We start from the raw sequence: 23,783 nt of genomic DNA, 5'->3' as shown, positions 1-23,783 counted from the left end.
CCCCCGTCCTGCTTTGGGGAGAACACAAAGGCAAAATAGTCATTTAGCATCTGTTCCTGTTCCCTCGTATCAGTCACTGGATCTCCTTCCTCCTTATTTAGTGGTCCCACCACTTGTCTCCCCTTCCTCTCCCTATTTACATGCTGAAAGAAGCCCTTTTTGTTGCTCTTGATATTCTTGGCAAGTCTCAGCTCGTAATCAGCCTTAGCCTTGCGAAGAATCCTTCTGCAACGGGTCTCCTGCTCCTGGTATACCCTTTTGTCTATTTGCCCCAGTGCCCATTTCCTATGGAGGTTCCTCTTGCGTCTAGAAGTCTGGAACAGTGCTGCTTCCCCTGAGGTGAGCATCCTCACTTTTCAAGGACTGCTGAGGTGGACATCTGAAGTCCAGAGCAAGACACTCCTCCCCCAGCTGTCAACCCACAGAGCATCCTCGCTGTGAGACCCCCGCATTTGGCACTTTCTCCCTGACCAGGTTTGTGGTGATTCGTGGCAGGTGAGGGAGGCGGTGCTCAAACACTACTTCAGTACCACTCCTTTTTGGTAAGCCTAGAAATAGATACCAAAGGCTTTTCCATCCACCATGTCTCCAGCAAAGTGAGCTGGCCCTTCCTACCTTTGCACATTCTTCGGTCGTCCCTCAAGGTGTACCCGGACGGGCAGGTGCAGTCATAGGAGCCGAGGGTGTTGATGCACCGGAAGGCACAGAGCAGCGGGTTCAAGGCACACTCGTTGATGTCTGTGGGGTGGAGAAGGTGGGGCGGTTGTGGTAGGGAAAGGCTAGGTGAGATGGGAGACCTGCCATCCCACCCCAAAGAGGGTGGAGGTAGCCAGTGCCTTGGCCCAGCCTTATCCCTTTGCTCAGGGGGATACTGGCCATTTTTTAGCTGTGGTGGATGAATGGAGCTTCCATCAACTGGTGCAGTCTACCACTGAACTGGGGGCAAACAGCATTGTGAGGTTATTGCCTCTGCCCTCTGTTTTTGAGTGTCCCGGAAGCTGCTCATGCTGGGAATGAAAGGCCTGGCTCTGTGATCTTTAATCCAGTTTCACAAGGCTGGGAAATTCTGAAATGTACTCCCCAAGGAAGGCCAGGGTTGTGGATTTCATCCTGTGGGCATTCCTGGAGACACTCCACTGTTTGTCCCAGAGACTGCAGGAAAAAGTTGTACTTCAGGGAGCAGAACCTGCAGGGGCCCAAGAGAAACCAGTGCGGAGCCCTTTCCTGAAGGAGAGCCAGCCTGGGGACCCATCTGGAGCACTCTGGGCCCACTTGCCAGCTCAGGGGAATCCCACTGCATTCCCTTTAAAACCAGAGCATCCGCCTGCAGCTTGCTTAAAATAAAAGCTTAACCTTTACTGGTGCACATGATCAGCCAGATGTGAAAGGGATGCTGGCCAAGGAAGAGGTGAGCAGAAACAGGAGAGTTTGGCATAAAAAGCGCAGATTAACAGAACGGGAGGTATAGAGTTCATTCCATCCAGGTTTCCCCAAGCTGGTGCCCTCAGATGGGTGGCACTACAAACCCAATCATCCCCAGACAGCTGAGCTGTGGTGGGGGTTGTAGTCCTGGCCAGCTGGCCAGATGCTAGCTCGGAAACGGCTGACCCAATTCAGTTCCCAGATCAGTCATCTGAGTCAGAAATAATATGCCCTCGGCACCGGTGCAGGTAGAGATTTGAAGACCTAGGGGAAAAGTGGAAAATTTTGGAAGCTGTTGCAAGGCCAGCTGGTTACCTTCGCACGTCATCATTGGTCCTGGTTCGAACCCCTCATCACACGCACACTCAAAGCCGCCGACCACGTTGGTGCAGGTTCCGTTCCCACATGGGTTGCCGATGGAGCACTCGTCCGTATCTGGTTGTGATGGGAGACAAGCCACACCAGCCACTGCTGAGCGCATTGCTGCTTTCGCACTGCAGTTGTGGGCACTCTCTCTCACTGCACAGCGAACTTCCCTCTTAGCAGGGCCCCAAATCTGTCTAGGACATCTGTGCACATGCATGCATTACTCAGTGAGACCGCAGGAGAGCAGTGCAACCAATTAGCAGGGTGCAGAACCAGCACACCAATCAGCAAGGTGCACAGCTGGCACAGCCAATCAGTGCCAATAGAAGCTGGTACAACCAATCAGCACAGCACATCTGACTTTTGTTCCAAAATGGCAAAATAGGCATTTTGCTGAGGTCAGTCCTGGGAAGGACAGGAGTTGGACTAAAACAACTGATGGCTCTGTCCCAAAGCACATTCAGCCTGCTTTTTTGTTGTATTATTATTCCAGGGTGGTGGTGTACTGAACTGTAGCAATGTTTAACAGTACAGTCTTAAATAGGGCTACTCAGAAATAAGCCATGCTGTGTACTATGGGGCCTTAAGTGTGGATAGGCAAGTACACAATTGAAACTGAGAAGACTGATAATATATGTCAAGCTGTTTTAAAATGAGGAAATGATAATGGCAGGGTATGATTTGGCGACGTACTCCTGTCCACACTCACCCACGCAATTCACGCCCGTGTAGTCAAGGTTGTACCCAAAGGGGCACTCGCAGCGGAACGACCCATCTGTGTTAATGCAGGCCCCGTTGATGCAAATTCCTGGGTTTTCTGAGCATTCATTGACATCTAGAAGGGAAGCCCCATGGATGGGACACAGCATTATACACAGATTTCTCTTCTGGACCTGCTTTTTAAAAACTTCCTCCAGAAAATGGTTGAACTTGTGTTTTTATTCTCTCCAAAAGCACCCAGAGAGAAAACAAAGTTAAACATATTTTAGACTCAGATTCTGAATTCCAGGGAAGCCTTCATATCAGCCAGAAAGTTCAGCAGGGCCAAAATGCCAGCACAGTGTAGTGTTTCCCTTCCACTACTTCCTGCTTTTCCACTACATAGCCTCTAGATAGCGCTGTGACATAGTTGAATAGTACAATTGTGCCAGTGGAAAAAGCATCTTCTTTCACTTTTGCAAATAAGGAATTGTTCATGCTCAAAACAAATAAAAACAAAAGACAGAAACAAGACCAAAACAAAACAAGCTTGCCTTAAGTGCCATGTGAAAAACAGTGAGAAACAGACATGAAATGGCATGGCCACCACGTTGTTGAAAGACTTTGTAAACAAGTTTGGATAGGAAATAACAACTGTTCCGTTAATGGTCTCATACAGTTTGACTGTGTTTCCCCTGCTCTTTGCAGCTCAATGGAGGCAAAGTGAAGGGAGAAAAGGGGTTCCTAACTCAACTCCAGCTTTCCCTCACAGTCTCTGGAGAAAGCAGAAAGTGTCCAGGAGTATCAGCACACCCCTGGATGCCAAGCTCTTCCTTTCACTCGGGTAGGGAGGTGCAGCAGGAAAATCTTACCTTCTCTGGTGTCTCCCAGTCCAGGAATGGCACCGTGGCCATAGGGGCAGAGCTCCTGGAAGGCAACTACAGAGGGAGATGCATGCAAAATCACAAGTGCTTTTTGTTCCCTCTCTCCCCCCCTCCCCACATGTGTGTGTGTGTGTGTGTCTAACACACAGCCATTTTTGTTACTGTTTTCCCATGAAAATCCCTCAAGGCAGCTTTGAGCAGGCACTTTCCAAAGGGATTTGTGGATTTCCTATGCTAGGGAAGTTCCATTAAAAAGGGTCCAACCACTAACATTTCGGAGGGAATTTGGAAGCTGTTGAGTTCATCACAGAGGGCCTGACGGATGACAGCTGCCAAGCCAGAATGGGTCTACTGAGAAACAAGAGCCCCAGGGCTTGTGAATGTAGGAAACATCCACTGGGGAAGAGAGGAACAGAACAAAAGCGGGGATTTCAGGGGCGCACTGGTGGGGCAGGGGGAGTAGAAAACGGGGGCAGCATGGAGAATAAAGGCACGGAACAGAGTTGCCTAGGAAAGGATAGTGCCGGCTTGCGACAACGCTGAGTAGGAACGCCCCACGTTTCGATGCAGGTCCCACTGCAATTCGAGAGGGGATTTCAACCCACCCTCCAGTGGGACGGGCAACCAGTCCACGGGCAGCTGTGGGCCCTACCGTTGCCCTCCTGCGGGCACAGCTCACAGGGGTCGCCCCAGCCTTCCCCCGGCATCTTGCTGCAGCAGCAGCGGGCCTTGGTCGTGTTGAATGCCTTGGGCACGGAGCACTTGCCGCTGTCGAAGCGGGTGAAGCAGAAGCTCTGGCGCGTGTCTGGCGGAGAAGAGGCAGGCGAGGCGGTGCGTGAGCAAGGCAAGCCCCATGCCTTGGGAAGCCCAAGGAAGGGACTGGGACACAACCGGCAAGCTGCGGGCGCCTGGCTCCTCCTGCCCCGGCTCACCAAGGGTCTGGCGGCTGGCCCAGGTGACCACAAAGGGTGGAGCTGGGGTGGTCATCCCCAGCACCAGCACAGCAGTTATGGCAGGGGGCACCCCCGTGGTGATGCGGCCGGGTCTACTCACCAAAGCAGCGGCGGCCATTGTCGGACAGCACAAAGCCCGGCGGGCAGATGCACTGGAAGGAGCCGGGCGTGTTGGTGCAGGTCCCGAAGAGACAGATGTTGGGCTCTTCTTCACATTCGTTGATATCTGCAATTTGCCGCAAAAGGGCCAGGGAGCAGTTGGCATCAGCAGTGTGGCATATGTGAGGTAAGCTTTAGCTTAGCCTTTAAAGGAGCAATCCATGCGCCTGAACCTGGCTTCCAAGGGGGTTCAGCACCGAGGACAGTGCCTTAAAAGTTCAGACTGAAATCTGGAGTGGATATACTACCCTGCTGACAGCTTCCGCTGCTCCCCTCCCCAGTTTGGCTCTTGGTTGGGGGAAACCTCATTCTGGGGAACCAGGCGGAACTGGCAGAGCCCTCACTTTGCATGCACAAGCTCCCAGGCTCGACCTGCAGCATCCCTGGGTCGGACTAGTGAAGACCCCTCTCCGAATGTCTGGAAAGCTACTCCCAGTCAGTGCAAAAGTCCTGAGCTTGGGGAAGCGTCTGTATGGCAGCTGCCTAAGTTCCTAGAGAAATCAGTCCTTTATTCAAAGCCATGGGGACTGGAAACCTAGCTTCCCTTGAGAGAAAAGGCTGCAGCTCAGTGGCAGAGCCCATGCTTGGCATGCGGGAGGTCCCGGGTTCCATGCAGGGATCTCCTGGGGAAGAATTGAGTGGGACCCCCTTGTCCCAAACCCTGCAGTACTGCTTGCCACACGCATTCAGAAGAATCACCTTCAAAAGTGCATTCATTTAGGAAAACCAGCAGTAGCCTATGAGTACCTTGGGCAGAATGCACTCGCGAAGGCATGTGTTGGAAGAACATGCCGAAGGTGCGAGCAGCCTTTTGCGGGGATGATGTACAATGTTTGCAGCAAGACTGACTGAGTTAACACTGGGAAAAATGAGAAAGCAGGCAGAAGCCCGCTGGAACCCTTCACACACCCACCTCCATCTTGGAGGTTGCACGCTGCTCCGACAACGGTGGGCATCGGGGTGGAGCTACTACGGAAATCCCCCGAGCCCCCGAACAGGATCCTGCTGCTTGACGTTGTTCCAGGCATTAAAGCTGGCGCTAACCGGTCACTCCGCCCACAGCCGTATCCTCCCGAAGCCCTTCGGCAGGGACCATCAGCAGGAGTGAGCTGCCCGCGGCTTCCCCGGAGAAGCCAGAGACTGGATCCACAATGGATGAACAGGATGCTGGAGCAGAAGGACTGCTGGGGCCTGAACAGCTATTTTGTTTGACTTTCACAGAAAGGTCAAACAAAAACGGATTTCGGGGGACTCAGCCCAGCTTTGCCCGGACTGATTATTTATTTATTTATTTATTTATTTATTTTTGATTAAAAGTTTTTCTATCCCATCTTTCACCAGGGTCTCAGGATAGTAATATGATCAAAGGGCACACCATCAGCATCAAATAGAAAAAAATGAAACCCATTTTAAAACTGCATTAAATCTTACAATATTGGGAAAATTAAAAGGTTTTGGCCTAGTGTCAAAATGAAAAAAGCATCAGCACACCTGTTGTTCCAATGCTGCAGTGCCACCACAGAGAAGGCCCTTCTCTGGGTAGCCACTCTCCCGATCTCCCAAAGAAGGACCTCCAACCAAGATCTTAGGGGGCGGGCAGGTAAATATGGAAGGAGACACTTCATTAGAGAGCTAAGTCCTAAACTGTCTAGGGCTTTTGAAGCAGTGGTTATAAGAACAACCATGAAACACTGTGTAAACAGAGCAGCTGTCAAACCCACCCGCAGCGGCTTAGGTTTTGGAATAAAGGTGCATGGAAAAACGCAGGGCCTGGCTTGGCGCGTGTGCACAGGTGCCTCCGTGCATGTGTGTGTGCTCACTCGTGCCCCCTCACCAATGCAATTGTCGTTCTGCACCTCGTAGCCTGGCGGGCAAATGCAGCGGAAGGAGCCTTCCAAGTTCTGGCAGGTCCCCGGAGAACACGTCCCGGGCAGACTGATGCATTCGTTGATGTCTGCAAGAGAGAGGCGTGGGCTCAGCCCCTTGTGGCGGGTGTGTGCACGTGTGTGTGCGTGATCAAAGCAACCGGGCAGCAAAGCAGCCCCCAGGGACAGCTTCACAAATGGGGGAGTCCCACCAGCTCTGGGGCAACAGGCTGCCTCCGCACTGGGGATCGCCTGTGGCAGCCCCCGAGGAAGAAGGCAAAGGGGGTGAGGGTCCCGTTCTGCCTGCCCCTGGCACCCTGTCCTGGGGTCCATCTACACTCCCAAGGCAGATCTAAGGGTAAATTCAGGATTTGTTGGGACACGCGCGCTGTGAGGCCCCTCCAGCTTGCGCCGTTGCACCGAGCACATGACGCTTGCGTGCTTATGGTGCCAGACAGGGAGCCTGCAACCCGAATCTGGACCCCACGGTCTCCCGCTCTGTCCACCCCCGGCACAGCCCCTGACCCCAAGAAGCTCTCGGGGGACTGTGGCCCCCTTCCCCTGGCCAGCGGCCTCCAGCGGTGCCTTTGCCATGGTGCCCAGGCCACCTTCTGCGGGGCGCTCCTCACCCATGCAGTTCTTGCCGTCCGGCGTGTGGTCGTAGCCTTCGCGGCAGAGGCAGCGGAAGGAGCCGACGTCGTTGATGCACTGGCCGTGGCGGCACACCTGCCCCGCTAGCGAGGAGCACTCATCGACGTCTGCGGGCACAGCAGGTGGGAGGTGAGGGCAGCCCCCCCGGGCACTCCGCCCCAGCCCGCCCTGCCCCTGCATCCGCTTACCCATGCAGTCGTTGTTGTGGGTCAACTCGAAGCCAGGGAAGCACAAACAGTTGTAGGAGCCCACGGTGTTCTTGCACGTCCCATTCCCGCAGGGCTGGCGGTCGCACTCATCAATGTCTGTGGGAGGTGAAGGCAAGCAGGGTTGCGGGCTTCTCTATGTGGGGCATTCAACCCGCTGCTTTACTGAGGAGGAGGCTGCTTCTGCTCTGCCTCGCACAAGCATTTGCTTTCCTGTGCTGTTTTTCTGTGGGTCCTTAGATGCTTCGTAACACAACCATGGGGCTGCCTGGAGCCGAATCACACTCACACACACGGCACCTGATAGTGAATTGGGGCCTGGACCCAGAAACATGCTGCACCTTCCTCACTCTATAGAAAGCAGCAAGAATGGCCGGAAAGCACCGGGGAGGTCCTGGAAGAGGATGACGTCCTATAAAAGACCCTCAAACCTCCACGCGTGGGAAGCTGCAAAGGCCTCGGGAGAACCAGCAGGTCCTGTGCCACCAATTGGGCTCAGCTGTGCGATGACACGGCAAAGCTCACTCTGAGTGAAGGCAATGCTTCTTGCCATCGCTCTGAAAGGGCTGAGATCTGCGGAGGCCCAGATGATCTTCCAAAACAAGCTCTGATGGAGGGGAGTGTTGGCAGCGGGAGATGCCTGCCCGTCCCTCCCTGGGTCCCAGCTCCATCCTACAGTGTCCTTTTGAATGAGACCACTGGTGCACTTAGCATGGGCTCATGGAGGGTTGATTCAAAAACATGTAAGCCAGCTCCAGCCGTCTTTGGACATCTTAGGTCAGGGTCTGTGAGGCAGGACTGAGACCAGATTGGCTCGGGTTTGAAAATCTGCTGTACCAGCACGCCAGGTAGAGAAAAGCAGCCAGTCGCCCGTCCACCCCAGGGAATACTGACCCATACACATCGTCAGGTCTCCGGTGGCCTTGAACCCGTTGAAGCAAACGCAGATGTAGCTGCCTTCGGTGTCAACACAGTCGCCGTGGCTGCAGGCATTGGCGATTTCCTGGCATTCGTTGCGACCTGGAAGAGGAAAACGTAAAAAGCCAACAGCCCGGACAAGCTGCAAGGCAGAGATGATGCTTCCAGAAAAAGCTTCCACAAAAACTCCTGGGATCTGAAACTTGTGAGGGTGGAAAGCAAGGAAAGTGTGTGTGTGTGTGTGTGTGTGGTGGGGTGTCCTCCAGAAGGCCACCCCCTTTCTCTGAACCACATCGTTTAGTGGTTTCATTTCTAAACCATTAAAATGCCTTTGGCTCTTTCTTCCCAAAGCAGTTCTATCTTTGCAACCCTGTATCCATTTCACTGGTGCAGCAACTGAGGCTGGAAGAAGATGAGTTCTCTTAGCACAGAATTCTAGAACCACCAAGTTCTTCTGGACCATTTTTCCTGAAGGATGGATGGAGGAAAGAAAGATTTTAACTATTACAACATCCAACCACAATGCGACATTACCCAACCTCTCTTCCAACAGGGATCCGACAGTTCCATTAGCCCTTTGAGATGTATTTGTGTTAATATTGTGCAGGGGACCTGTGGCTAATGGGACGGGATAAAAATCTTATAAATAATAAAAAATTGCAACCAGGGTGGGTGTAGGTTTCCCTAGAGACGGGAGCGAAAGGCATCAGCTGGGTTCAGATGACACACTAACCCAGGCTCAGCCTCAGCTCATGGTTCAACAGCAACCACACTGAACCCATGAGTGTGGTTATCATGTTGTCTGAACCCCATCTGATTATCACAGAAACACAGAAACAGAGTGAGTCAGAAGGGATCCCTCGAGCCATCTAGTCTGACCCCTTAGCCAATGGGGTTGTCTCCTGTCCCTTTTTATGAGTGCTCATTTTGCCCCCCACACCCTCAAAACTGGCAGTGCCTCACAAACACAAGTGCTGCACAAGCAGGAAGTTGAAATTAAGTGCTGGCTCCCTTGACCCTCTTAGTGGCAGTGGAGCGGGTGTGGGCGGAAAAATAGCACTGAATGCTGTTAAAGCATTGCAACCAACTACAAACAACTGCACAAACCCTGGTGGGAAGCCTCAGGCACGCACACATTCTCTGTGCTTCTCCAGAAGGCCACCTCATTTTCCCCAGTTACACCATTCAGTGCTTCTGCTTTTCTCCCCATTCTAAGCAGCCAGTCTCTCTCGGAAGGCTCAGGAAGGAAAAGCCTGAAGCCCAAACATGTTGACGTCGCTGGCATTTCTGCCCCACCCCCCACCCCCAGCTCAGAATGCAGCCCCCATCCTCCTTTTCCTGCTGATTTCCTGTCCTTCAAAGAGGTTGTGCCATGCACAGCCCTGGACACATGGAAAAGCTGCCCCCACAAGGCGCACGTCCCTGGAGGCTGCCAGTCGGGGCGGCAAAGGTCTTTGGCTCTTGGACGCAAAGGAACGGCTCCCAGCTTACCGATGCATGCTCCACGAGGCGACAGCTTGTATCCTGAGGAGCACTCGCACCTGTAACTGCCGGGGATGTTCAGACAATCCGCGTTGCGCTGGCAAAGGTTCTCTCCGCTGCTGCATTCATCGATGTCTGCAGAGGAGCAGAAAGAGGTGGGAAGACGGGGAGAGGCGCAGGCGCCTCCCTGCACCCCAGGGGCTGTTCCGGGGCGGACTGCACCAGGAGAATGCAAGGAGTCTGTAAGGTTCAACATGTGGTGACGAGACCCTTCCCCAGGCTGCAGAAGCCAGGAGTTTCTTGCAGCCATGCAAGGCCTCAGAGTCTGCAGGTGTCCAGGAAGAGCAGCAGAGAGAATGGCCTGGAATCTGCATTCCATAGAGAAGAGCAGCTTCTGCTGCGAGAATGAGGCTGAAGCCACGTTGCGCCCACTCCATCTCCCAGTACATGGAAGCTGGAAGCTGAAGTGTGCACTGACAGCCTCTGAAACGCGGGAGTGGAGACAGGAGCCTCACCAAATTCATGGCAAGTGGTGCTAGCATTCATTCTGACACATCTCTGGCCAGGCAACTTTGGAGGGTATCTCCTGGACCATTTGGGGCACTGACATGGCACACAGAAGAGGCGCATACACTTTCTTTCTCATGTTCTTCTGTCATTGCATTCGATAAACTGCACATCCTCTTTGACACAGCTAGTTTCATTTCTTCCTAGCAGTGTCTTCAATCTCAAGTGAGGCATCTTGGGTTGACCAGGTCCCCAGGGCTACGAGGTCCAGGGTAAGCTGGTTTATTAACTACCCCCGAGAGCCGTTCAACAGGAGAGTTGATGCCTATCAAACTTTTCAGCTAAACCTGTTTAGCTCATCAAACAGTTTTTAACTGCATAAACCAACCACCTGACCATAGGGAGGAAAAAGTATCCTGCAAGGTGGTAAAAGCAGAATAGATGGGTGACAGAGAGACACAGCAGGGGCAAAGGCAGCGCTTTTCAAGGCAAGACCCCCAGACCAGATTTGCGCACAAAGCAGTGTCCCTTTCCTGCCTTTCCACCAGGCAACCTCTAGGAGGTGCTGCAGCATAGCCGAGTGATGCCAGGGGCCTTTGGGAGACTTGCCCTTGGTTTTGCCCTTGCCCTTGGCAGGGCTCCCCAAAATACCAGATCCCCCCTGCTGTGCCCAAGCCTGGTGAAAGTCCTTTTAAAACACAGGAGCAAAACTGGAGGCTGACAATGTCCTCTAAAGCACCCATAAACAGCCATGAGCAAGGGACATTAACATGATAAAAGTCGTGTCTAGAAAAGGTGGGAGAATGACAGATATGCACAAGAGACCGCTACATGGATACTGATGAAGAAATGTGCAGAAGATGTGGATGCGGATGTGGTTAGCCAGAATTACGGTGGCTGGAGCCCCAATTTCTCCCCCCCACTGGGGACTTGATTAGGTGCAGCACCCTGGAGAGCACCTTTAAGGTTCAGCTGAAACCTGGCGTGGATACGCCACACTGTGGATGCCTCTGTTGCCGTGTTCCACTTGTAGCTGCGCTGCCGCTGCATCTGCCAGCTTGGCGGGTGCCTTGGGCTGAGACCTCCCCCCACCCATTTGCCTCCACCCCCAATTTCTTTTCCACATCATCGCAATTGCTACCTTCGCAGATCAAGAGGATGTTGTTGTAACTGAAGCCAATGGGGCACTCGCAGCGGAAGCTGCCGATCTGGTTGATGCAAACGCCATTGGTGCAGATGGCTGGGATCTCACTGCACTCGTCGATGTCTGCGGAGAGGATGCCGGGGAGAGTTGGCACAGGCTGAGCCCACGTCTGCTGCAGCAAACCCCCTGTGCAGCCTGCAGAGGGGCTCCACCCTGCCCTTGCAGGTAAAGTCAAGACCCCCCACCCCCAATCTGAAACAGTGGATAACTTCTGCAAAGCAGCTGCCGCAGGGAACAGTGGCGTTTCAGTGGTGTGTTTGCTTACTGTAACTGTGGTCTCCCCTGGACAAGGCGGCTTGTGCAAGAGGGCGTGCGCTAGCCACTGCAAGACGGGATGAGTGCCATCCGCTCTTGTGGGGGCTGCTCTGGAAGCTGGATGTGGCTGCTTGGCCCGTTCAGCCTGTGAGTCTGTTCCTCCGGGGCCAGGCTCAGGGCTCACACAGGCCGTGAGCAACTTGGGACCAGGATGCTCGAGGCAGCTCCTTCTCCCTCACCAACCCACCTGACCCCCGAGGTCCTGGATGGCATTGCCCCTGGGGACACCGCACAGGGCTGCAGCCCAGCAGGGACCAGCCGGAGAAGGGCCTTCTGGGGTTCCCGTCTGTGGAGCTCCCTGCCCTGGAGACCAGCCAGGAGAGGAGCCAGCAGAGTTGCACTGTTTTCTGCACCTCCTGAAAGCGCTTCCTGAACTGACCAGCCATAGTTTTTCTTGATTCTGTTTTAAACATGCCATTTTATTCTTGTATCTGTTTGACCATTTCATTGTTTGCTACTTCAAAATCTCCATCCTGGAATCTGAAGCAGAATCTTGTAAGAAAGTAAATAAAATAAGTCCTTCCTCCTTTTTTAACTTTTCGGAAAGAGGGATAGAAATGCTTTAGAGAAGTGAATGCATGAATGAATGAAGCTGCACAGTTGTGCTTTGTTGTGCTTGAACAGCTGGAGCGGAATGAAGCAGCATGCTTCTCCAAGAAAAGCAGCCACGCAGCTACTGGGTGCTGTGAAGTACACTTTTCACCTAGCTGTGAAACGGGACATAGGGAAACTAACAACCACATTAATTTTGACAGGTTAGTCAAATCAACAAACATAATTGTTAATAACTGTGCGTGCATGTTATGCCTAGCTCTGTCGTATGTGAATAATTCCTACATTATATTACAATATTGCATTTTTAAAGATTTAATATTTGTAAACTTCCCAGAGAGTTTTGCCCATTAGGTGGTATAGAAATGGGAAAAAATGTAAATACACTGATTCTGATTTAAGTTGCTTCCCATGTTCCTATTAAGAACTACCTTTACCATGAGGACTGGAAGCTTACTCAGCTTCTACAGTGGGGCCTTGATCTCTTTTCCTGCAGAGTTCAGTATTGGCAAGAATAGCATAACCATGATGCTTGAAAAGCACTGGGGGTAAAGCAGGAGACATAGCCTTGAAAGAGTTGAGTAAAAGAGACCAGAATCCAGGGTTTACTTACCAATTGGTTTTCCAGTGTGGATATCGATGATGAATCCAGGGGCCTGGTTTCCACACAGGATCTGGTATTCAGCTGTGAGAGAAACGGTGTCAAGAAAGACCTGTCCATGGTTCTTCATGTGAACGCATGTGGGGAAAAATCACTCCTTGCAAGATATCAGGTGTGAGCTGGCTAGCAACTCAAGTTCAGCAAAGCTGCTCCGTTTTGAACTAAACCATTGTCTGGGTCTCTCTGTGTGGCAAGCTGAAAGATAGATACCCTGTGCAAGAACTTAGCCACAGGTTGGCTAGCCACTCAGGTCTGCCAAGGCACACTCACTCTGCTGGGGCTTTTGAGCCTGGCTTGAGTCCCGTGCTGCATAGAGGGGAGGAGAAAACACTCCATGCATGCCCTTAGGTCTGAACTCAGGTTCAGTAAAGAGCCCCTGAACTTGCAACCCCTGATTTAATGGCTTTTCTACATTCCTCACTATAGCAGGTAGTAGGAAAACCAGTTCTTGCAACCATTTTGATGTGGGTTGGCTAGCAAAGCGTGGGGCGGCATAAAAATGTTTTAATAAATAAATAAATAAAATACCTTCTCCAGCAAAGTCACTCTGGTTTGAGCTGATGGGTTGTCTGTGTCTCCCACTGGGGCAGGGTGCAGGAGAAAGTATTCCTTGCAAGCTCCCAGGCAAGAATCAGTTGGCAACTCAGCTTTAGCAAAGCATGTTTTGTTGGCAATGGCCAGCTCAGCTCTTGCAAAGCTTATGCCGTGGAGAGTCTGGAAGTCTGGGGGCTCGCGCGAAAGCCCTCTGCCTCCCACACCCAGGGGAGGGGGCCACTCACGGCTGGCGGGGGTGGGGCAGGGCTCGCAGGGCTTGTTCCAGGCCTTGCCGATGTTGTAGGAGCAGCAGCACATTTTCCTGGTCATGTTGAAGGACAGCTCGTTCTCGCAGGTGTCGTTGTAGTTCCGGTAACACAGGCTCTTCCTCATGTCTGGATGAAAAGGAGTGGCGGGGTGGACGGGTGCACAGCGTGGGGAATATGCATGCCCCTCCCTCCTCTTCCCTTCTTTTGAGGAACCCAACCCCACCTTCCTCTCCATTCCATTCTCACAACAACCTGCAGGGTGGCTTAGCCCAACAGGCGAGGACTGGCCCCAAGTCATCCTGGCTTCCTGGCCTGGAGGGAATTGACTGGAATCTCCCAAGTCCCAGTGGGACACACTAGTGAATCACACAATCACACTCACTTCCTGGTTTTTCACCAGTTCATTCTATGCACAAGTTGGGAAATAACTTTTTGTGAACTTCACCAGTGGCAACACCAGCTGATCGATTGCTCAGCTGAATCGGCACCTTTGCTCACATGCGGCTGGCCCTGCACCACCCCAATCCGTGTTTCCCAGTGGCAATTCACAGGCAACCTCTCAGGGCCTCTTATCACTTCCTGCTCTTGTGGATTTAGACCCCTGTAATTAAGCTTAGAACCACCCACACTGAACCCCATGGGTTTTCTCCTGCTGGGGAACGGCCTGATGGAAGGGGGATTTGAAGGGTTTGCTGTGCTGAGCTGGCATCCCCAGCTAATCCTTGATCTGAAAAAAGCCAGGGCAGGAAAACCGTGCTGGGAGGCAGTGCCCGTGAACCCACACCTTCCGCCTCCCCTGCTTTGAAAGCCCACCTTCCCGTGTGCCCAACTCCTCTGCTTCGTACCCATGCAGTTGTTTCCACCGTTGACTTGCATATATTCCGGCGGGCAGACGCAGGTGTAATTCCCCAGCGTGTTGTAGCAGGTTCCCGGGCCGCAGATCCCAATGTGGGCCGAGCACTCGTCAATGTCTGAAGAGGCCGAGGAACAAGAAAACCAGCTGGGTGTGCGTTGCTGCTAAGGGGCATCTCCAGCAGCCGAAGGGCACAGAGCACTGCTGTGACCTTGGGCACTGAGGCTTCTCTGAGCCCTTCTCCCCGCTGAGCCAAGGCTGCCTTCTCACATGCAAGCCCTGAGGAGTTCAGTGGGGTGTTCTTGCCCAACATCACTGCTTCCAAAGGCTCACAGCCAGCTTGCAATAACAAGGCTAATTTCTCAGAAATGCTTTGCTCCAATAAACCTCAAAATGATTCAAGAGTCTAAAGCAAAGGGCAGCAAATGACCTCTGGCCGGAAGGACAAATTGAATTTTGGAGGCAGCTCCAGCATGTATTCCAGCATTGGACATGGCTGAAGGCAAAAGGGGAGCACTAAAATAAAAAAAATGCCACCATGTTTCAGCTTAAGATTCATGATGCCAGTAATGCGCCTTCGAAGGCATGCTTCAAGTTTTGAAAATGAAGGGAAAGCTGCACAAAACAGGGAAGAAGCAAGATTATCAAATGAAAGATGATGGGTCCTAAGTAGGTTTCCTGGCAGAAATTTTTCTTTTAAGCATCGAGATGTCTACTAAAATAATAATCATAAATGCAGAAATTCAGAATGTGGAATTTCTGTGCCTCGTTCTATTCCCATTCTGTATTTTCAGCACAGTATTTTTAGCAGTAATTGTTCAGTTTCTTTCTGGGCCTCCTCCCCTTCCCTGCCAGCACACAGGTTGCTCTCTGAAAAGTGAGGCAGAGTACCTTCACAAATGCGGGTGTCCTCGTTCAGGTAGTAGCCCAGGGGGCATTCGCACTGGAAGCTCCCAAAAGTGTTGACGCAGTTGCCCCCTTGGCAAAGTCCGGGCAGTTCCTGGCACTCGTCAATATCTATGGGCCAGGAGAAGAACGGCAGGTGGAACGCAAGCTCTTGCAAGCCGCACCTGGAGCTGCAGCTGGCCTAGGCTGTGGAGCCCCATCACCTAGACGGGGGTGGGGGGCGGTGGAAGGGTGGCTCGACGAGAGAAGAGCCCCTGTGGCTTACCTTCCAGAATGACCGTGATGGGATTGGGACGGAACCCCTCCCCACCCGGACACAGGGTCTTGTATTCGGCTGCAGAGAGAGAAGTGAGTTAATGATGTGAATTGGGGACCCAAGGCCGACTGTCCCTGGAAGACATGCAATGAATGCAAATTCCCTGCCTGGAGACAGACAGACAGACAGACAGACAGACAGACAGATGGACAGACAGAACGCAGAACCCAGCTCACTTTAACCATGGACACGGAAACTCATCCTAACTGGCTGAGCTTTGGTTCTCCAGATGGTGAGTCTACCCAGAGAAGTGGGCGGGGTTCCTCAGCCTTGGCTGTCCCTAGGTATGCCTCCCCCCACCCCTGCTGCAGCCAAAGGCTGAGCCTTGTAGTTTTGCACTTGCCTGCCCCATGGCTACTCTTTTGTTTTCTACCTCCTGAGCTCTTTAAAGGTGCAGCAGGGGCAGGGGGCTGTGGTGGTGGACCCCATGGAAGGAACTGGACGAGGGGTGCCTCCACCAAGCCCAGAGCTCTTGCAGGTGTCATCTGCGGGGCTTAAAACTGCCCAGGACTTTTAGTGCTATTTACAAGCTCATTTAGTGCTATTTCTTTATTTCAAGCATTTTTACCATACCCTTTCCACAAAAGCCTCCCTGTTCAGTGATTAGACCATTCCTTGCCCTCAGACTCACTTCCTATAAGTCATGACACAAAAGGAAAAGAGGTGTGGAGGAGGAAGAAAAAAGCAAGCAGCCATTCATTCTTAGTTATGAAATCCTTATAATGATTCTTACTCTTCCTTCCTTCCTTAAGACATCCATACCCAGCATGACACTGAATATTTCTTTGGAGAGTGGGGAGTCAGCAGATGGCATGCATTCTTGGGATTCCAAAGATCGCAATTCTGCTAGGCTCTGGGAGGGCCCTTCCCCTCCATTACTCACACTGACAGTCATTCCAGAGGTCTTCTTTCCAAGCACAAAGTTCTTTGCACCACTGCTCCAAAAGCTGCCCTGCTGAGTTCAAGGAGACTTAATCCCAAGTAAACTTGTACAGGATTGGAAAGTTTACCAGCCGATGCACAAAAAAAGGGAATGCAATTGGGTGGCAAGCAGACCAATCTTTGATCAGCAGGTCTGACCCACTTCCACACCTCCTGCAGGTTCTCCTCACTCCCCCACCTCCAATGCAGAGCTCCAGCTGATGGTTCCCTGAGACGGGACACTTGTCTCCAAGGATCCCTGGGAGACTATGCTGCTCTCCAGCATCCTAGAATAAGCATCTCAGCACAGTCCAGACCAACTGAGCCCTGTCTATTGACCCAAGCTGAAGGCAGCTTGTTTCATTGTTCCCTACACCTCCTAAACCTTTGAAACAAAGACCTAGTGCCTGAGCTTTGCTTTTTCCTTCTACCTCCACATGCCTCTTCCTTTTATGTGGTATCCCTTTGACTGTGGTTTCATGATTCATTTTTCTAAGCTGCTCTTAGAAACCTTTCTGGCAGAGCAAGCACTGAAGGGCAGTTGAGAAGTGCTGCTTATAATAGATACATGAAACAAGGCCACTGCTGTGGGACAAAGCCCACTCTCTGTCCTTACTGGTGTTGGCTGGAGGGCAGAGCTCACAGGGGTTCCCCCAGGCCCGGCCCAGAGAACAGCAGCACGAGGCCCGGGTGACGCCCACTCCAATCTCAGCACTGCAGGAGATCCCACCGTCCCCCCGGTCCTGGGTGTCGAGGAAGCAGTTTCCGACACGGGTGTCTGTGTGTGGGAATAAGAAAGAAGGGTGGGGGAGAAAGAGGGAGGAAGAAAGGTAAAAGGAAAAAGCACAACTCTCGATAATACAGGCCAGGATCAAGCGTGGGAGAAGGGCCGTCAGATCTCTGTTCCCCAAGGTCTCTTCTCTTGGGCTTGGGGAGGGGGCAGCCCTGGGGCAACCTTCTGAGACCTGGGGTCAAACAACATGAGAACTGATGATTCAAGAGTTCAGCCCATGCTCAGCCCTGGGAGGCAGGTTACCAAATGTATATACACACACACACACACACACACACACACACACCAATAGCCCAGAGAGCTCTCTGGGTGGTTTACAAACATTAAAACCCCACCAATCCTAGACAAATAAATAAATTGGCTACACCATGACTGAGTAGAAAATAACATGGTTAAAATGAATTAAATAAATAAATAAATATACCATTACAATTAATTAACTTTAAAATATTGGTTAAATAAAAATGTCTAAATAAAAAGGTCTTGACCTGGCGCCAAAAAGCATATAATGATGGCACCAGGCAGACCTCTCTAGGGAGCACCTTCCACAGTCGTGGTGCCACCGCAGAGAAGGCCCTTCTCCGACTACTCTGTTTCCTGGCCTCTCTCAAAGGACAAGGGCCTCTGCTGCCGATCTTAGGGGTTGCCTGTGCCAAGCCGGTGGGTGTTGGAATTCTAGCAAAATTATCATCATTAATTAGGGCTGGGACAAACTCCTTCAGAATGTGTCCCTCCCATGCCCAGCCTGGTCCTGCAAAGCAGGCTAAGCCAAGAGGAAGTCTCAAATGCTTGGAGACCCCCAGCCGATCAACTGGCAACCTTCCCCATCAGGAGCGGGTTCAGGATGTGGAGAAGGCGTGCTGTTATTCCCAGCACCCAGCCTCCTTCCCTGCTCACCACGGGAGTCTGGGAGCCTAGCCCAGGGAATCCGACAGATTCCCAGCCCTAAGCAGATTCCGTGCACACCCTCAGCATCAACAGCAAGAATAGTACCACAGAAAAACAAAGCAGTCTCAGCTGGGGGTGGGGGAACTGGTGGTGAGCCTTTTGGAGAAGGAGTCCATCGCTCTTGCAAAACTCAAAAGAAAGCTGCACTGGATGAGAAGCCCCACTATTCTGGGGTCCCCAACCTGTGCTGAGCTGGATGGACTCCTCTTGGTGTCAGTCACATTGCCCAGAGTCCTGCAAAAAGAGACAGCTGGTGCTGGGGAGGAAATGGCAGAACACAAGCGCAAATGACCTACAACGGATTGTGCCCCGGCTTCTCAAAGCAATCCACAAAAGTGGGTTCAGATTTTCCTGAATCTGACCTGCAGATTCTGTACCTGGCCAGCTTCTGTGGATCCCACGGGCTTGCACACCTGCTTTTGCACAGGATTTGTGCTCATTTGGTTTCGCAGACACCCAGCAGTGCGGGCCACATCAACTAATGCACGCTCATGCAGGAATGTGCCAACACTCTGGTGATTTAGCCCTCATGGGAACAAGTGCAACTGGAATGAAATTCTGGTAAGAGAAGAATCCTTCATTCTTTGTTCCATCCTTGAGTGGATGCTGGACTCTTTGGGGAAGTTGGCAGAATGGACTGAAGGGGATCTAAGCTCCCATTACTGACACGTGCATCCTTCAGTCAGTCAGGACCACCCTTACCCACACACCCCACTCCAGTGGGGTTCAGCTCGAAATCCTGGGGACAGTTGCAAAGGTAGCTGCCAGGCGTGTTGACACAAAGCCCGTTGATGCAGTTCACCGGGTCGGCGCATTCGTTGACATCTGAAGCGGGACATATCAGGAGCATTATTTCTGGCCCCGGCTGGGCTCTGGCACAGGGGCAAGGGACGTGGCCTGGGAGGCAGAGTTCATGCTACTAGAGAGGAGAGCACTGACATGGAGACCCAAGGCTGCGTCCAACATGCAGAAAGTTTGCACTCGATGCCGGATGGATGAGACCGGGATGCTTCCAGATGCCCATTTTTTTGTCCCCTGGCATGTTTCTTGGGTTGGGGCCTCTCTACACATGGCATTTCTTGTGTGCCCATCAAGCCTCGCCTATGAGAATACTTCATGGGTATTCTAAATTATGCCATCTGCTAGGACCTCTCCCATGCTTTGCAACCATTTCTGTAACTTTATTTAGCTTGAGGAAAGTGTGGTATTATTTAGAGATCACACTAGGAGATGCTCATGTGTTTGTGCTATTCCACTAAACTGCAGTGCCACCTAGTGGTTGTATAATGGACCACACAAAAAGGCATAGAAAGAACCCCCCTGGCGGGGGTAAAGCATGTGTAAAAAAGCTCGTCTTAATCCTGCCATGTTACAAAGCTTACAGAAGAAAAAAGTTAATAGGATTTTTAAAAAAATCTAAAAGGAGACACACAACAAAAAAGGGCAATGTAAATAAACAAATGCTTTTTAGAAAGGCTGTCCCTTAATCCATGTAATACACCACTTTCTAAAACTCTGACTTGTTCTGCTCTGCCTACCTTCCTGCCCACCTTCCCTTTCTCCTCTTGCCTTTCCAGGTTTCTGCCTTAGGCTTATTGCTTTAAAGTTGCTTATTTACTCTCCCCAAGTCCAGTGAAAGAGTTCAGTAGCATTTCACCCTAAATTCTTTTTCCCTTTTCCCTTTTCTCACTGCTTGCAAAACTTTGGCTTCCTGAGCAAAGGTCCAGACTTCAGTCCATGGAAACTGTCAGCTTTCCTACTACAACTGACCGGCTCTTGTATGCAAAAGGGTTTAACTCTGTTGAACTTCCCCTCTCCTGGAATACAGGAAAAACCCCACATTGATGGAGGGCGGCTCCAATTCTGCCGGAGGTGGCAATGGATCTGAGTTGGAGGTGCCAAGCGCCTCCCGCCAGGGCAGCTGCCCTGAGAATCAAGCAGTGTGGCTGCGCAGGTCAAGGGACACTGGAGAAGCCGCGCTGCACAACTCCAAAAGAGGGGCCGACGAGGGGGAGAATGAGGCCCCCAAGCCCAGAAGCTCTTCAGGTGAGGAGGAGAAAGAAACATGGGTCCAGGGAGAGCAATAAGATGGCAGCGGTTCCAAAAGGATGTCACCAGAGGAACAGGATCAAATCATTGTCCGGTTTGTGCAAGTGCCCCCTTGCACCGTGCCGCCCAGGATGTGCTGGGCTCAGTCGCGCCCCCTCTGAGGCTGGAGGCAGCATGGAGCCTCAAGGACTGGCAGCTGGAAAGCCTCCTCCCGCTCAGTGACTTTGCCACTGCCCTTGAAGGATATCCTGGCGGGCGGCCGTCACAAACCATGGAAGCCACCGCCAAGCAGTCACCGTGCACTGGGGGAAGGATCTCGCCCCGCCCCCATCAGCTTCCTGTGGTGATCCCAGGGGGTCCTTGCATTGCACAACGCAGGAAACAGCATCTCCCTCCTCTTGCTCATGCTCAGCACCCCCAGCCTGTTTCCCCTCCTTGCCTCTTTTCTAAGCAAAGCAGCCCCAGATGATCATCTGTCTGTGCATGGCTGGGGGTTCCGGGTACACTGAGACCGCAGAAAGACACGAAGAAAGACTTGTTCTCCATCGCTGCCACTGCGGCCTGCAGGGATGGACCAAATGGGCTTGCGCTTTAGGAGAAGCTTCTGGGGGTGGGAGTGTTTGGACTGCAGGAGCAGGAAGGGGTGCTGGGTTCTCCCCTCACTGTGGGGATGCTCTTGCATGGAGCATCCTGCACTGATCAAAGGCTCCCCCACAATTTTAGGATTGGTTAATATTAAGCTAGAGGGGTACGTGCAAGATTAGTGAAGGTTGACTCAAGCCAGAGAGCTTTAAGCCTAAGGACTAGGAACTTGATTAGTAGCAAGGAAGGACAAGGAATGTGGCAGGAGGGATGATGGAAGCCGCGACTGAAGATAGGATGAGAACTAGACAGGGTGGGGGGGCTGATGTCGGAGAGCAGGGGAAGGCTGAAGCAGAGGGCTTAAGGCAGGGGTCCTCAAACTTTTCCACCAGGGGGCCAGTTGGAAGCTGCCAGTGCTGGGCGGAGGCCGGAAAGGTGGTGCCAGCGGTGCATGTGGGCCAGCATGGGCTTGGGGGCGGGGGCAGCGCGTGCAGGGTGCGCAGCGAGGCACGGGCGGGCATGCGCCGCAAAGTGGGCACAGGAGGCAGCGGCTTGCTCGCTTGGAGAACGTTTTCTCCAAGTCAGCAAACTGCTGCCTCCCCACATGCGGGGCGAGGTGGGCGGCAGCATGTACACGCATGGGCATGGGCGGGCGCGGGGCAGGGCGGGTCCAAATGGGCATGGCGGGCCGGATCTGGCCCCCGGGCTGAAGTTTGAGGACCCATGGCTTAAGGACTAGATGCTTGTTGCTGAAGCAGAGACAGACAAGGAGTCAATGGGGTGTGGCCACAGGAGCCGGAGAGATGGCAGTGGTGGAATGACAGCAATGGTAGACTGCCCTGGAGCCAGGTGGATCTCTCTCAGGTCCCCCTGCCCCACCCTTGCTCACCTGTGCAGTTGCCGCCACTTCTGTCCAGCTCGTATCCATCGTCACAGGCGCAGCGGAACATGCCCGGCAGGTTTTGGCAGGTGCCGAACACACAGATGTTCTGGAAGGTGCACTCATCGATGTCTGCAGGAAATCAGATGTTTGGATTTGCACAGCCCCTGGACAACGAATGAGCAAGTCTGGGATGCTCTGAAATCCTTAAGGCAGGTTCCTCCACATGGAACCCTCTCGATGTTCCGGACTTCAACTCCCACCAGCCCTGGCCACCATGTTCTATGGCCAGGACTGCTGGGAGCTGTAGTGCACGGCACCCAGAGGGCAGCCAGTTGGCGGTGGTGTAGCGGAACCAGAGCTCACAGGGATGAACTCCTTGGCTTTTTGATTAGCCACAGGAGGCGTGGAGGCGAAAAGTGCCCCATAAAGGTACCAGAAGTGCTTTGACTCTGGAGGGGAGGCTCTTGCGCTCCCCATCCGGTTTTGAGACAAGCTGCACCGCCCCAGAAAACAGCACCTCTTACCTTGGCAAGCCTTGCTGTCCTCCGTGGGGTTGAACCCCATTTCGCACTCGCAGCGGTAGCCCCCGGGGGCATTGAGGCACTGCCCGTTCTCGCAGAGGTTGACGTTGTCGGCACATTCGTCCACGTCTGCGGAGAATGGGTGAGCTGAGCAGCTGTCCCCAAATGCCACAGCGAGGGCTCTGGTCTTTGGGCTGCTGTGAAACCCTTAAAACTAGCCCTTGGCTCCTGTGGACTCACCAGTTCCTCCCTTCCTGTGAAATGGGCGTTGGGTGAAGCAGCCCAGCGGCCATTCTCAAAGGGCCCTGCTCTTGCGACAGCCCCCTCACGGCAGTGCCCGGGGTATCCAGCAGGGCCCCCAAAGCTCGCTAGCTCCAACCTTAATGCTGGCGAAAGAGATTCAAGAGATTCCCTCCTTGCCATGGCCGAGCCACTCCATCCCCTCCTGCCCAGCTCACAGCTTGGAGATCTGCAGGCCTTAAAATCTGGCATCTGTTTTCCTTTGGGGAGCAGACACATCCTCCCGTGTCGGGGGCACCCCCGCTCCCGAGCAGAGGATTAGCTGCAAGGCCCCCCACAACCGCAAAATGTGATGGGTCTTCAGGTCATTTGCACCCTGTCCCAGCTGTTGCCAAGCCAATGGGGGAAAGCATTTTTCCTGAGCTCAATTGTTGCGCAGGAGAAGGGGGGCTGTCCAGGAGGGGAGAACTGGCCCGTCCCACTTGCAGCAGCAACCCTTGCTGGACACTGGTCCCTTGCATGGCCATTGTTTATTACTTAAGGGTTCAACATGCTTAGGACTGTGTCTTTCTTTATTTAAGCTACTTACATACTTTTTGACATCCCGAGATCTCTATGCCACTTACATCAAAACATATGCAATATAAAAAGGAAGATAAAAGCAACATTAAAAATGAAGCACATTAGAAGTATGGCAAGAACCCTTCTTGGAGAAGCAATACACTGCCCGTGAAGCTTAGCACATGCCATGCATCAGCACCAGTGGATCCTTGAAGCCCTGCAAGCAGGTCCGGGCCCAGGAAACGGAGCTGGTGCTCGGGCCCCGTGTGCCCAGACCCTGGCTGCCCCGGCGGCCCCAGCACGGGCATGGAGCTGCCTCCGCCCTTACCCGAGCAAGAGAAGCCGTCTCCGTCGAAGCCCTCCCGGCAGGCGCAGCGGTACGAGCCCGGAGTGTTCACGCAGTTGGCGTTCAGGTTGCAGCTGTGTGCCTCCGTGGCACATTCGTCCAGGTCTGGGGAGGCACAGAGAGGAGGTGTTGCGAGGGGCACGGGGCCGGCCCAGCGGACCAACCATGCGCCCAGCTGTACGAGCGGCGGGACTTTGCAGGCAGGGGCACACCGATG

The 23,783-nt window shown here is 52.9% G+C and overlaps 1 protein-coding gene across 1 annotated transcript in view; it reads right to left on the bottom strand.

The window, feature by feature from the left end:
* Positions 1-23,783, bottom strand: part of FBN3 (fibrillin 3) — a 115,460-nt gene that overhangs the window by 18,590 nt on the left and 73,087 nt on the right. Inside the window, exons 32-53 of the mRNA XM_044419027.1 lie at positions 23,549-23,671; positions 22,423-22,548; positions 21,905-22,027; positions 19,087-19,209; positions 17,260-17,421; positions 15,672-15,740; positions 15,392-15,517; positions 14,493-14,618; positions 13,624-13,773; positions 12,797-12,868; positions 11,254-11,379; positions 9,615-9,740; positions 8,100-8,225; positions 7,188-7,304; positions 6,978-7,106; positions 6,318-6,437; positions 4,425-4,550; positions 4,024-4,176; positions 3,360-3,425; positions 2,498-2,623; positions 1,738-1,857; positions 616-738 (exon numbers count right to left, since the gene is read on the bottom strand). Of these exons, the coding sequence (XP_044274962.1) occupies positions 616-738; positions 1,738-1,857; positions 2,498-2,623; positions 3,360-3,425; positions 4,024-4,176; positions 4,425-4,550; positions 6,318-6,437; positions 6,978-7,106; positions 7,188-7,304; positions 8,100-8,225; positions 9,615-9,740; positions 11,254-11,379; positions 12,797-12,868; positions 13,624-13,773; positions 14,493-14,618; positions 15,392-15,517; positions 15,672-15,740; positions 17,260-17,421; positions 19,087-19,209; positions 21,905-22,027; positions 22,423-22,548; positions 23,549-23,671 (2,658 nt within the window). The remainder of the gene's footprint in view (positions 1-615; positions 739-1,737; positions 1,858-2,497; positions 2,624-3,359; positions 3,426-4,023; positions 4,177-4,424; positions 4,551-6,317; positions 6,438-6,977; positions 7,107-7,187; positions 7,305-8,099; positions 8,226-9,614; positions 9,741-11,253; positions 11,380-12,796; positions 12,869-13,623; positions 13,774-14,492; positions 14,619-15,391; positions 15,518-15,671; positions 15,741-17,259; positions 17,422-19,086; positions 19,210-21,904; positions 22,028-22,422; positions 22,549-23,548; positions 23,672-23,783) is intronic.

Source organism: Varanus komodoensis, unplaced genomic scaffold (genome assembly GCF_004798865.1).
Source record: "Varanus komodoensis strain SLA01 unplaced genomic scaffold, ASM479886v1 scaffold99, whole genome shotgun sequence".
Lineage (NCBI taxonomy): Eukaryota > Metazoa > Chordata > Lepidosauria > Squamata > Varanidae > Varanus > Varanus komodoensis.
This window is presented reverse-complemented; position numbering and strand designations above follow the sequence as displayed.